The 15027-nt window shown below is 38.5% G+C and overlaps 1 protein-coding gene across 1 annotated transcript in view; it reads left to right on the plus strand.

Annotated features, from left to right (window-relative positions):
• Window positions 1-15027, plus strand: part of GALK2 (galactokinase 2) — a 48916-nt gene that overhangs the window by 20421 nt on the left and 13468 nt on the right. The window contains exons 6-8 of the mRNA XM_055809963.1: window positions 3608-3706; window positions 6439-6591; window positions 11626-11836. Coding sequence (XP_055665938.1) covers window positions 3608-3706; window positions 6439-6591; window positions 11626-11836 — 463 coding nt within the window. The remainder of the gene's footprint in view (window positions 1-3607; window positions 3707-6438; window positions 6592-11625; window positions 11837-15027) is intronic.

The following is a 15027-nucleotide window of genomic DNA, read 5'->3' on the forward strand; positions in this document are numbered from 1 at the left end:
GTGAAATAGGGGCGACTGTTTATTTTATATGTGTAGCACTTGTATTTTGAACTCTGGCAAGGAGTGGCTGGCCCCTCTGACCCACCTGCCTGGCACGTGGTGCTGTGGTGTAGCCTGGGGAGCTGCCCCCCTCAGCGCGGCTGTGAAAGTTGTTCTCCGAGTTACTTCTCTGCAGGAGTGCAGGGCAGCCGGGAGGAAGGTGGAGATGCATGCCTAGGTATTGTTCAGACCTTCAGACAGTTCAGATGTGGCCAAATTGTGCAGTGAAATCCGGGATCTGAGCAGCTCTGTATTTTTACAGGTGAGCCATACACTACAACAGAGATAGATAAATCAGAGATGATTCAAAGAGTCCTAAAGAGCTGCTGAGTGTTGCAAGTTGGATGGAAACAAAGTATTACTCCGAGATAGGCAAAAGTTATTTCATTACATGGCTCCAGCAAATTTTTTCCTTAGAGATATTTTCTGTGGGTGCCTAAAGTCAGAGAGCTTGTGTAGCAAAAATTTTTTTTTCAGTTTCTAGTAATGCAGTCACACATATTTATAATATTATCATCTAAGAATTGCAAGTAGCAATTACTAATTACAAGGAGGAGGAAGATACGCCTCATTTTACTGAGGAAATGGAGCCATGATGAATTAAAGGGACTTTCCCTGAATCACGAGAAACTTAATGTGGAGCTAGAAATTGAGCCCAGACCTCCCAACATTCGGTTCACTGTTTCAGTCATGTGACCACCCCCTTCCAAGTATCAAATATGTACACAAGGCTCTCCAGTTTAGTCTTCACATTCGTTTCCAAAGCTACAATTCAATTCCTCTGATCTTTGCCCTTTCACTCATTTTAGCAAAAAGGCAAACATTTGCCCATTTGTCTCAATAGTAAGTAGAAGCCGCTTTCTATACAGATGACGATTTCCTCTCCATTCACATGCTTCTCATCCTAGTATTAGAAGGCCAGCCTGTGTCAGCAAGGGCCTGTTTAAATTAGAAACCAAATGATGTTTCAGGGATGCCTTGGGCTGTCTTGTGGAGAGGGCTCTTCTCAACCCTTGCCAGTTACTACTTGGTGGTCCTGCCAATCCTTGCTAAGTTTCAAAACAAAAGTTGCTCAAGCTCAGTGCTGTTAGCCCAGCATACGCAGCTGGACAGCTGGTGAGCTGGGGCGAAGCAAGGCCCAATGCTTAACCAGGCACAATTCACCAGACCATGTAAAGGGACAGGGGAGTGGCACTGTCCTAATTGTTAACATTCCTCCTCTGCAAGACTTGTCCTGATATTTATTTAATAAGTCCAGGCTCATAAAGTCTAAACGATTTAAGCAATCAAGCAGTAGCTGATGTGTATATGAAGATGACATGCAGCCAGACTAAGTGAAGTGTGTGAAATGTTTAATTTCTGACTTCACAAAGCTTTTATCTGGCAATTGCAGATGAAATAATACCTCAGGCAGCTGTGTCCAAGAGTGGAATATACATTGTGAGTACCTCAAGAGCTGTGCTTCAGACCAGGTTTGCACAACCACAGCTCCTATTTAAGTGTGCATGATCAGTGTGCTGGCATGGTCTTCTCAGCCAGTTCTGTTGCTGCCAGTGAGTAATGCTCATGAACTCCAGCTTGATGTCTCCTGCCAGTGGCTACAAAAATCAGGGCATGGTATTGCTCTTTTCTCAGAGGGGCGAAAGGCAGGTTCAGCAGAACTGGCTGAAACTTGCCAGCATTTCCACATCCCAGCAACAGATGTTTGTAAATAGGCGCGCCTTCACATGTAGAAAGATGCGAGTGTCTAGAGACTGCTGTGTGTGGAGGTTTGTCCTTATTTTTCTGTGTAGCTGTTACTGAGTATTTTAGCATTAAAGGGGGGGGGGCGGGGGGGGGGGGGGGAAGCATCATTACATTCGTTAGCATTTCATTCAGAATTATTGCCAACTTGTAGTGGAGCAGGGACATACTGTGACTGGATGTTAAACTGTCACCGATGGGATGAAGAGGTCTAAGGCTCAACCTGGAAATGGGACTGCTTGGAGTGAACATGGGACAAGGGAGGAGAAACGAATTATGACGATCATGATCTTTAGCAAAAGTTGGGCACTGGGAGATGGCTTTTGTTAAAAAGAACGAACACCAGAATGTGCGATGTTTGTGTACTTTCTCAGGAAAAATGGTAGAAGCATTATCTCTTATTTCAGCTCATCTTTAAAGTACACAAAGCAAAGTCGGTACAGAAAAGGAGAGTATTTTTGCTGATTGTACTTTTATGCTCTCTTCTTAATGGTCTTTTTCTTGTGACTGGTCATTTACCATGTTTGATTCAAAGAGATCCAGTCTGTATAGTTTTAGAGTAACTATGTTAATGTTCTTTTGGTAACTTCTGCCTATCAGCCTGGGGCTTATTTGCCATAGCTGCATTTTGAGCTGAGTAAATTGATTGTCAGTGCACTTGCGAACAGTTCAACCTGATTATATTGATCTAAGCACTAATTTTACAACTTTGTCTGTGGTGCCATTACAGAAATTGAGCGAGCGAGCAGGCAGGCACCCGGCACATACCTCGCTCTCAACATGGTGATTTACTGCCTCTTATCTGCTGCCTTTTACAGCTGCATGCTGGCTAATGTCCCTGCCTTGCTGGTTAGCTTGTTACAGACCTGTGATGCTACATCCTTAGTGTGGAATCTGAATCTGACTGCCACCAGACTGACAAATGGACTGCAGCTTTTCTAACGTGCTTTTCCTATCTTTCCTGTGGTTACTTTGTGCTTAGAAAACCTAACTGGTAGGGGTCATAATAGGTGGACACGTGTGCTTTCCTTTTGACCTACTTCTTTTTGACTAGTTTTTATGTTCTTTGACCATTCTCCAAGGCTTCGCTTGTGTTTTGTTTTGACTTGGCCTGATGACTGAAAGCTTTACTGTAAATTATTATTTGTGACGGTTTGATAGTCATATTCCACCCTCCCGTACTATCTTCTGACCTACAGGTTTCAGAATGCACAAGAGATATGCCTAAAATGTCACAAAAGAATATAAATCACATTAGTTACAAATTATTTCAGATAAACAATGTAAGCAAAGCACAGTATCTCAAGGAGGAATGACAAGCACCACTGATTATTTATAGTGGGAAAGGGTTCCTGAGTTAGGTTCAATACATAATTTCTGATTCTGGAGTCAGTACATTACGAGAGTATAAAGTAATAACTTGCCATTTTTCTGTAAGGTACCAGGATGCATATATAGATAGATTCAACTAATAAATGAACAAAATATTGACTGTTGGAATGGAGGGGTGTGAAGTGAATGAGGAAGGTGGGAGGAAGACAGCTACAAGAGTTAAGCATCTAAACAAGGATACTCTGAAAAGCGTCTGGCTATGGTGGGTTCAGTGGAGGCTGAATAGTTGATTCTTTTTTGCATCAGAATAACAGGAAAAATGGGCCATGTGGCACCCTGGTTGATACCAGCTTACACTACTTGGTGCGTGAAAGACAGTGGTTTCAGAGCTCTATCGTTGTCTCCTTTGTTTTCTCACTAGTTCATATGTAAGCAGTATAAAAGTATCATCTTTAACCTTGGCTGAAGGTTCACATGTTAATGTTTTTTTCAGGTGGAACTTGCAGAAATTTGCACTAAGAGTGAACGCTATATTGGCACAGAAGGTGGAGGAATGGACCAGTCAATCTCTTTTCTGGCAGAAGAAGGAACTGTATGTGGATCTTCATAATCTAAACTAACAGTGTAATATGAATTTATGTAAACAAAAACACCTTCATACATATCTAGCAGAAAGACAAGAAACTTGGAATCCTTAGTAAGCACTGTAAGCACCATTGGTACGCAAATGAAACAGGAATTAATTGTATAAACTTGTGTACAATTAAGTGTGACAAGTTTGAAGGAATATGATGAAAATGGGAAATGGCAAGAAGGAGGAAAGAAAAATTGTGGGAAAAGATGTACTCTAGAAGAGCACCAGGCCCCACACTATTTGGCTAATTCATCGCTGAACTTAGAATGTTTCCCATATAATGAAATGTGAATGGTCGGTATGCCTTGTGTTCAGTGCAAATGGGATAATTATTACAAAAATGCTTTCTTGAAACTTCTTACAACCAAACAGTTCTAGGAAGTTTTGCCAGGTCCAGTTACAAAGACAATGGAGATTATTTTTTTTCCCCCGTTTTTGCTAATTCCAGACAATTCTGTGGCTGGATTCTGATGTAGAAGGCATTTATCTGTCTTAAAGGTGGTGACAGAAGGTGGACTAGCAATGATAAACAGGACCTGCCAAGTTATGCATGAGTGCTTGTGGTGGAATTTACAGTGGAGTTTATCCACTGTCCCAGGAGGTACACAGGACTGAAACTGTTCAAAGCTAAAACCTGTCAGAATACTTTTATTGAAATTAATGTAGCATTTCATGACAACTTTTACTTGCCTTGTAATTGTGCTATTGTATCTCTGCAGCTTTTGTTCCTTAATGCCATATCTTGGATGAGTTTATACAGAAGAGAAGCTATTTCCTAGAATTACACCAAACATTTAATTCCATTATGAGACACACCACCTGTACCTGCTCTGCACCTTTCCTTCACACTTTATACAGTTAGTAGTGAACACATAGCTGCAGGAATGCTGAAGGAAGCAGCATATTTTCCTGACATACACACTGATGGTCGTGTAACTGGAGGCTTTTCTGATCTATAGAGGTGGTAATCAAAAAGGCAAAGAAAATGTTAAAAATACTAGGAAAGAAACTGTGAACAAACCAGAAAATATCCTTGCTTCTGTGTACTTGCAGCTGAATGCAGTTCTGGCCTCCCATCTCGAAATAAAGTAACACTGGAATGAGAAATGTACAGTAAGGACATTGAGGTTGATCAAAGTTATTTTTTTACGTGAGCATTCACTGAATAATTTAAAACTTTTCAGCTTGGAAAACAAGTATCTTTGAGGGTGGTATTTTGAAGCTCTGTAAAAGCCCTGAATGGGTAAGAGAAGGTAAATTGAGAATTCAGTGTTTTTCATAACTGAAGAACTAATAGAAACACAATGACATTTGCAAGCAGCTTGTTTAAAACAAACAAGGAAGTTTTGGTTTTTGTTTTGGTTTTGTTTTTTTTCCCCAAAAAACATTAATTGTTAAATTGAGAAATACCGTACATTGTGGAAGGCAAAAGTTTAAAAAGGGTTCAGGAAAGACCTTGGATACACTGATAGAGTGTTAGCCTATTTGTAGCTATTAAACATAGTAGTTGGATGTTGCTTCCAGTGTAAGTATAACCGCTGTAATCGTTGCTTATGGGAAGCTGGAAAAATACACCCAAAAAAAAGATTGCTTTGTATATGTCCTATTTTTATATTTCCCTTAAATACCCATTTATGGCTACTGTCAGAAACAGGAAGCTGGACCAGCTTAGTAGTACATTCTGATCTAATGTAGCAGTTCTTAAAGGGTATATTTAAATATAAGCAAGCTTGTCTGTCTTGATAGTAATTTTGTGACGTGGTCCAGAATCTCAATGGCAGGGAGTTACACACATGCTGTACATAATGTACAAGCAGATTTGTCATTGTTTATTTAGCACTCTAGCTGCTCAAGGAACTCTCTGGGGGCGAACAATGCCAAAACCAGTAAGACATCCCGGCTTGCAGAGTTGCAGTCTATTCTAAGAAGCCAAAGCAGGGTACATGATTTACAACTTATCCCAATGAAAAACCAGATGTGAATTTAATCTCTTGATTACATTACATCCTGAATTATTTAATTAATGGATGCCTAGCTTATTCCATGAAAAGGTCACAAATACTGGGAACATCTTAGGCAGCCTGTGTAAGGTCTGTGAGGCAAGGCAGTCTCTTATGTTAGAAGGAAGGAGATAGTAACTACATTTGTATATATATAGTTTAATTCATTTCTCTGATTGTCCATATGTAACATGATCACTGTCCCCAGTCAGTGCTAAAATTTTGGTACTATTCTCTAACTCAGTGAATTAATCCTGATTTAGTGGAAAATGGGAAAACAGGGGGAGATGGGAAATGGTGAAGGGGAAGGGAATGTGAAGCCCCTTGTTTCTAGTGGCACGCACATTAGCTTCAGCCAGCCCTGGTACTTTTCGGTAGATCAAAGAAAAACTGTTGTCTTAAACAGGCAAGAAAAATAGGTTGGGTGGGGTTCTGTGAAATGCTGAAAAAACCCAAAGACTTAATGGAAACATTTTAAAATCCAGCTACAAGGGAAACGTTTGAAATGTATGTGTAACTGGGCCAATGAGGTTAAACCTCTTTTCTCGCTGTTTCATGTCAGTTTTCTTTCCTTAACTGTCCCTGGATTTTCAAGAGAAAAAACATGCAAATTTGCATTTGATTTATAGAACTAAGTGCATGGTTAGCTAGTAGTAAATTAAAACTAACCATTCATTTTTCTTTCAATAGGCCAAGTTGATAGAGTTCAGTCCTCTGAGGGCAACTGATGTTAGACTTCCAAGTGGAGCAGCGTTTGTTATTGCTAACAGTTGCGTTGAAATGAATAAAGCAGCAACTTCTCATTACAATATTAGGGTAATGGAGTGTCGTCTGGCTACAAAGGTAATGTATGGCTTATGTCAAACTCTAATGAAACTTTCATCTAAATATGTGCTTTTTCCCACTTCTGACCAATCATGTCTTTAACACCTGGCTAGGTGCTACTTTAAGTAGCATTTTTCTTTCCAGAACCAGACACCTCCGTCTCTGCAGAAACAGAACTCCTGCAGAGTTTAATGGAAGCTCAAGGACTGTGCCCTTATATAGAAGATTATGTGATTTAGTTCTATTCAATTTATTTTGTATTATATTTCAATGGAGGAAGTAAGTCTATTTTTCAGCAAAAAATATTCTCAGTTAATAAGATAGACTGTTTCTAATTAAAGCTGAATAATGACAAATAATGGAAAGCAACCAGTGTGGTCACATGTTTATATGTATATATGGCAATTGATGTGTATTTTCTAGGATTTAGAGGACATCAAAGCTACTAGTTGGAGGCCTGGAAGTAATACTGGAAATGCTGAATAGCAGCATGTATATCAGTGTAAAGTTTAAAAACAGGCTTGAATCAAAATGTAACATTTAGGTTGTGCCGCCAGTTTACAGTTTGCAATTATCTCTAAAATGTATGGAATTTGAACATGAAAAATCCAAGTTCCACTTTAATTCTGGATTTTGTAGACTGTACATGTAAGAAAATGTAGATGTAGGAATTGATTTGAGTTTGTTATGGGAATACAGTGGATTTTGCTTTGATTAGATTGAGGAGTAAGCGTGAAGATTCACTGCAGTTATACCCAACATAATGTGCTGTATGAAAGAATAGAATTTGGGTCATGAAGTCTAGATGAAAGTTCTAAAAACTGCAGCATGGAACTCCTTGCCACAAAACATTTGGCCAAAATCTGAGCAATACTTTGAGCATTTGTTGGCATCATAATTCTCTGAAAAATTACCATTGTTAATGCTAAAAAAAAAAAAGAGTTGAAGAGATGAGCGGATGCTGACAAAATGTAATGTAAAATATTGCGTGGAGATATTCTTCAAGGAGGAAAGCTAAACTTCAGATGACTTTTTAAATGGGCTTTAAACTCAAGTATAAAAAACATAGCTGCATTTTAGGTGTATATATATGGTACAGTAAAATAACAGCACCTATGACCATAGTTCCAACTGTTGACACTGAAGTTAAGAAAAAGATTCTTATGCCATTAAGAAAATCAAGATAAGGACCTGCCTGTGTGTTACTTCTAGTATAACTGATAAACCTCTAATTTAGGATAGTTTATTGTCTAAGTATGTATTTTAGGAAGAGCTTCTTTTGGAAATTATTTTTGTGTAAGAAGCAGAGAGCCTGCACAGATGATCTATTCCAAAAGGCAAACTACAACAAGTCCCTCAAGTTATAAGACCTTTTGAAGTACTGATCCATATACCAGATTTTGTGAAATCAGTTTTATAAATGGGTTTAAATTATTGGTCCTATGCAGTGAACTGAAAAGTTGGTAAGGAAAGATGATTTTTTTTTTACGTTGCTGTTAGCTATGATGCAATCTCTAAAAAGGCACCCTTAGCAGATGCTTGATTTTAAGGAGACTAACAACATACACCTGTCTATTTTTAAACATGTGCTACCCAGATGGAAAGTTGCACACACTATAAAAATACATTGAGCCAGGAAAAGACTGTCTTTAGGAACAGGTCACAGTGGGGTGAAGGAGGGCAGGTATGTAAGTGGAAGCAGGGAAGTCTTTTAAGTACCATTAAGCTAATGGAACTATGAAATAACATACTGGGCCTTGCAATGATGCTTTAAAAAAAATTCTCATTGGTAAGTGCCTTAGGGTAGGCTTTCCCCTCCCCCCCCCCCCCCCTTTCTGCTTTAGGTCATTCTAGAATTTCATACTGTGCAGAAAGCTTCATGTAGGTAAAGATGCCAACACAACATATCGCTGTTGGCGTTAATATAGTACATTTTGATGTCAGCCTGTCCTACAGCAAGTGAGCTCTTGCTTGATCATCCTTACATAATTACCTTTCTCCGGTTCTGTTCCTCTCCTTTCCCTTCTGGACAGTCATTCTCTTGTGGTTATTTTTTGGTGTGGTTTTTTTTTTTTTTAATTTATTTTCTGTATTCTTTTGTAGCCTCTGGGTGCTTTCCTGTACCCTATTGAACAGCATGTTTAAAGATGCTTATGTTCTGCAGAACACTCGCAATTCCAAAGGAAATTAACTTGTACTTTATACTTCAGAAAATGCACACAGTAGGTGCTGCAGGATGAATACGAGCATTAGTGAATGCTGTGCTTTCCCCTGCTTCACTGTGTGTGGTTCACTTCACTGTCAGCTATAGAGTAGTGCCAAGAATGTCTGCAGCTGGAATGCCATATAGTTAATCAACCGATGTTTGTTAAATGTGGAAAGATGCTCGAACGACATTATAGAAATGTAAAGTATAAGAAAGTAATGTTGCTATATAAGGGCTATGCTTGCTCACAGTCAGACTGTCTTTTATTTATATTTGTCCCATCATTTACTAAGTATGTTTTCCTCTCAGTTACTTAGAGTTCTCACAGTGTGCCTGTGTTGAACAATAAAGGACGATAAAGCCTACAGATGCTATATCCTGGCAGTTAAGAGCCAGCTGCATGATGTCCACATCTTTAATCCATCTAGTCAGAGGTCATCAAGAAAATATCCAACTGTGGGATCAGTATTGGGATTACTTTTGTACATTAAATGGATGGGTTTTCTCCTGTTTCTGTTCTGTATCCATTAGAATTTGAGCTGCTGCAGCTAGACTGTTTTCAAAACCCATTTCTGTTTGCCCATAACATTTTTCCCAGTGCTGTTAGAAATGAAATGTTGCGATAAGTGGTATAGACCTTTCCAGCAAAGCCCAGCCTACTGGCCTGATGGGGTCAGTTTCCATGTGGAACATTTGATCTGTAAACTCCCAGCATAGTTAGCTCATCTAAAATATAGCATCTCCCTTGAAGTATAGGAATGGGAACAGGTATGACAATCCATGTGACTTATTTCTGCAGGGGAATATGTATTCAAGAAGGAAGCAGAAACATTTTTGTTGCCTTAAAGGACATTATTTTTTATAATTTCTTAGTTCTGTTTAACTTCTGATAATGAAGTCTAAGGGATGCTGAACATTAGGATTAAAGTGCGAGGAAGAAAACTGAGCAACTTGAAGCAGATCCAAGAATGTGTCACAAACATGCATGAGCATAAGAGACACTGAGTATTGAAGTAAAACAGATGAAGCAATAACTGTTATTCTAGCTTATCAATAAATAAGCTAAAATACAATTACATAAAGGCAGTGGAGTTCTCAGTACTCGGTGCCTCTGAAAAGCTGTCCAGAAGTGACTTAATCAGTCTTACAAGAAAATTTTCTCACCCTGATTTCTGCATTAACCACTAGACAGTGCTGCTTCTTTCTCTACCGCTGAACGTACAAAACTGTGTTTTAGATGGCGACAGAGTCACATGATTAGGATTTTGGTTGGATTTTGTTTGGTCTGCTCTACTGAGCCTCACATAGATCTTAGGAAGTCACTAGATGGCACCAAAAGTAGTTAATTTTTAGATACTGTAATAAAGCCAAACTGGAAGAGCCCCTGCAAAAGCACTGTTGGAGGAGAGCAGGAGGGTGAGAATCTATAGCACATAGTTGAGCAGTAGATCTTCTGCTTAAACTTTGTGCTGTAACTTTGCAGAAAGCAAAGCAAATAATATTCAGTCATGTATGTAAATCCCAGGAAGTTAAATGGTTTTGCTGAATTGAGACATAAATTATTTCAAACCAATCTCACTCAAAACCAGTGTTTACTGAAAAGAATAACAAAACACACTGGGTGAAATCTTCGCCCTGTTGATGAGAGGTTTTAACACTGTTTTGAATACGAAAAGGATTTCATTCCCTGGTCTTGTTGCAGTGGTTTAAATTCTCTGCAAACATACAGCCTGATCTGGCATACTTGGAAGCTTTAATCTCAATTTAAATGGTACAGAACTGGAGGTATGTAATATGCTTATGACTACAGTAAAATGACATTGGCATGTACCTGCTAATCTATGTCTTACTCTCTAGTAATCTGTTGAAATTAAAGGTAGTAAGGTCAGTGAGATCCCACAACAACCACTTAATAAATTTCTATAATTCATAACATTAAAAATATTATACCTTATGGGGAAATCTGCTTTACTCAGCCACTTTCATTAGGCACATGAGAGCATCAACGCATGTAGCAACCTTCCAGAGAAAAGCCTCTTTGACATACTTCTTTTTAGGATTCTGCTGTATTGAAGTAACTACTGTCAATTGCCAAAACATCACGAAGATACCCAAAGCATGACATCATTGTCTGGAGTGGGAAGAACATGTAGACTAAAACTAATTAGCATCATAGCAGTCATGTAGGAACGGAGCAGATTCTGACAAGCACATCCTAACCTTCCTGTGAGGCTCAAGATTTCCTTTAAATTGGATGTTAACAAAACATACTTGAAATTTACTTTAAGCCCTAGAGATTGAGAAAGGTTACAGTTAATTCTCCCGCACAAATCTTATGTCCACTTTGATATTTTTAAGGCTATTATGAGAGGGGGTTTTAATGACAACCTGAAATGTTCATCAGAAAACTCCAGGAGCATATTGGAAAGGTCAAACTGAGTTTTAAATGTTAGAGCAAATTCTAACAGTACAGAAACAGACTTCTTAGGGACTTTTAGTGTTACAATACCATAGCGTTTATATAAGCAATTGTCTGAATGTGATTGGAAAAGGTTAATACGTGCTTGAAGTAACAACATACATGGAAAAGGATAAGTCACAGATGTGATACAGAAATAATGGCAGTTGGGCTTTTACAGGCTATATCTGATTTGAAGGAAGAATATCATCATTCACAGATCTTCTATAAATAAATGATTATCTGCTGTTTACTGATAGAAAGTCGCTTTTGATGGTTCCCAATTAAGAAGTGAAAAGAGCAAAGTGGATCTTAAAGTTGCTTATGGACAACTAAATAGTTTTAAACAGGAACACACAATATTTTCTCTTTTATTTTTGAATTTTAGCTTCTCTCAAAGTCAAAAGGTTTGGACTGGAAAAAAATGTTGAGACTCCATGATGTGCAAACCAAGCTAGGAGTTAGCTTAGAGGAAATGCTGACCATTGTGGAGGAGGTATTACATCCTGAGCCTTACAGCACAGAGGAAATTTGTAAATGCCTGGGAATTAGCCTGGAGGAGCTCCGCTCTCATATCGTTAGTCAAAACACGCAAGATGGTAAGCATATATGAAATGGTGGGTTGTAGCGTACAGTGTCTGTATTGTATAAATAGTTTATGTATTAATAAGTAGTGCAAATGGAAGTCTTGCCAGAGTACTTCCCCAGAATCTTGGGTGGCAAGTGACTGTGTTGATACCTCAGTTTTCATTCTGCCTTTTAACTTAGGATGAGCAAAACTTCAATTTTGATTGAACTGTTTCTAAAATGGTAGAAGTAGCAGATCACTTACTATTTCAAATTAGCCTGTTTGAGAGTCTTCTCTAAATGATGCAGGTTTTATTTTAGGGAAAAGTCTATACTAGATTTCCTTTTTAGGCACTAGCTCTAACAAAGCCAAACCTTTTGGGCTGTTAAGCATCATTGAAATGAATCCTGTTTGCTCTCCCTTAACTGGTGTTAAAGACCAGCGTAGACAGGCTTACGTTTCTGTTTTTGAATTGGTAAATACATAACCACTTCATAAAACATGCACTGGGCAGCAAGTCGTCTCGGGTTCTCCTGAGAAAGAAGCTTCTGTCACTATCAATTTACTTCTTTCTTTTAGGAAAATGTTGATGGAGGTGAACAGTTTACTGTTTAAAGTATTTCCCATATATTATTGCTTATGATTATACCATGCAGTCACAAGCATTGGCCCACGTGGAATGGATCCTGGATGCATATAGCAGGGTTGCTAATAATATTGGATAATAGAGCATTTATGAAATAATTAATTTGCATTTGTAACAGGTTTCCTACTGAGATCAGAATCTTTAAGAACTTAATCCTTACTTCCTTGTTTCCATTCTGTAGCCTTAATATCTCTACTGTTTGTAGCTGAACTATATCCTTGCCAGTCCTTCCCAAGACTGCTTTCAGTGACATATATAAATCAGTAACATATCTGCGTATACTCATGCTTATATTTCCATAATCTGTATATTTGGAGTTACTGTAAACCTCATATATTGACCAAGGACAAGGTCCTGAATCTATAACCCGCTTTGTACCCCAGTGCTATCAGAGAGTATGAAACGATCTTATTGTCCAATCATACTGCCAGAGGGTACCAGGATGGAATATGGTATCTTAATCCAGATTTTTATCTCCATAGAAAGAGTTATGATAACTCTGCGGTGTGTACATGAGGAATATACTGAACCATGTACCTGCACTCTGCAACATTTTCATGGGAAACTACAAGGCTGTAAACCTTTTACGCTGTCACCTTACTCTTCCCTTCATGATGCAATACAAGACTATTAATTTACAGATGTTTATACTCCTTATACCTTATAAAAGAAAATTCTACAGTTGCATAGAATTGAATTGTTTACAGAGGTTATTTCAATTTTTTTCAAAAACCAAAGTCTGGATAAAACGTTTAAACATAAAACCTATAGAAGAAACTCAAAGGAAATTTTATACTGTGGCTCTGAATAGTGTTTGCAGATGTTTGCTGAACAGAATTTCTTAAACTTGCATGACCATGATTTCATTTGATAAGGCCAATTAAAATGGGTTATGCTGAAAGCCTCTTTGCATGTACAATATAAAATTAAATAACAGATTTCTGTAAAACTATATGCAAAGAAGAAACAAGACAGACACAGAAAGAAGGAATCTAAATCCACTGTTTGTTTTTGTTACACACTAAACAAATTACATTTTATGTTGGCATTGGAAAACCAGAGTCTGTTTGACAAAAATATTTTTCTTATTTCCCCTCTGCTTCCCCACTATATTTTAATGACAACCCCTGGCTTCACGCAAGAGAAGACATATCAACGAATAAGTAATCTCTGCAGAGAATTTCAGGATGTTGTTGAACTTCTTTGTTCAACATGAAGAAAGAACCGTAACATTTAGGGTGTCTTTCCTCCTTTGTATGCATTTTATCCACTTTTCTGATAAATTATTACAATATTAAGGGTAAATTATTTGAACGAGAATTACCATTTAGATCATTTACTGGACTCTTGAGTTTTCTCTGTGGCTGAACTTTTTGTATCATTCAAAGCCCAGTAATAGTTAAAAATAATGTTTTCTACTGGCATTGTATCTCATATTTAAGGATCTGAAAGTGGTATGTAAATACTATTTTAGCCTTAAGTCTAGCTTCCCCTCCTGTACTCCTCCAGTGATGGTACTGTATACTTACGTAAAGTTTTGTGAGTGTGTAAGGCTGACCAGATACAAACTTCCCAAAGAAAAATGGTACAGACAGGCTTTAGGCAAGTCCCAGGCCAGGTCTAGAAGCACACAGCAACTCTGCATCCGTTTTATAGACAGGTACTCCAGGATTGCCGCAGTTCCCCACTGCACAGCCCACTTATTCCCCAGCTTTGGAGAAGTACAGATGGAGCACAAAGCTTCTCTAAACTTCTTGCAGTTGTTCCTTGGCCAACTGAAAATCCTGAGTTTAAATATCTCTTGCAAATGTTTACATATGGATTGCACTTGTGGCTTCTGAACATCTCTAGAAAAATAGTATTTATTACTTTCTAAGGTGCACTGTGCCATAATTTTGGCTTGGACTTGAATGCTTCACAGAACATTTAGTGTGTGGTGATTGTGGGACATTAAGTATTTATAAGCTTCACCACAAAAGGATATTCTTCTGTAAAACAGTGTATTCCTTTAACCATGAAATGATTTTTGCCTTCCTAAATGAGGTATTTTTAAACCCATTTTTCCTTTTCATGTATAAAATTGTAATCTAATTTTGACATTTAAACCTGGGAATGAAGTCACCATGGGAGGAGCAGGCATCCATTTGCTGCGTGGATTTGGCTGCCTAACTGCCCTCCTATGTGGCCCCTGGAAAGAGAATTCTAAATTCGTGCTGTAGCTAAAGTGAGTGGTGCTTGAGGAGCCCTTTCATTCCCACTGCCAAGTAATTTGTCTTAATGGTGATCTCAGTGCAAGAACAGTTTCAACTTTATTCGCACAGACGGGCGTACATGAAGGTGGACTCTCAGCTGTCCTGTCGGGCTGCTCTGGGATATGGAAAGCTCTGTCGTGTGCATTAGTAGAGTGCCCTTGTCTTAGGTGAACAGAAGTTACCTCCAAACCGGTAGACCTAAGAGCACTTCCCAGCTTGAGGGTCCAGGTGCCTACTCCGGCATCAGCCTGATCCGTGTCACGGAGAAACTTGGGAACGTACCATCCCCTTCCACAAAAACATGGTTTACTTGGGATATGCGGC

This window comes from Falco peregrinus, chromosome 1, assembly GCF_023634155.1.
Source record: "Falco peregrinus isolate bFalPer1 chromosome 1, bFalPer1.pri, whole genome shotgun sequence".
NCBI classification, from domain to species: Eukaryota; Metazoa; Chordata; class Aves; order Falconiformes; family Falconidae; genus Falco; species Falco peregrinus.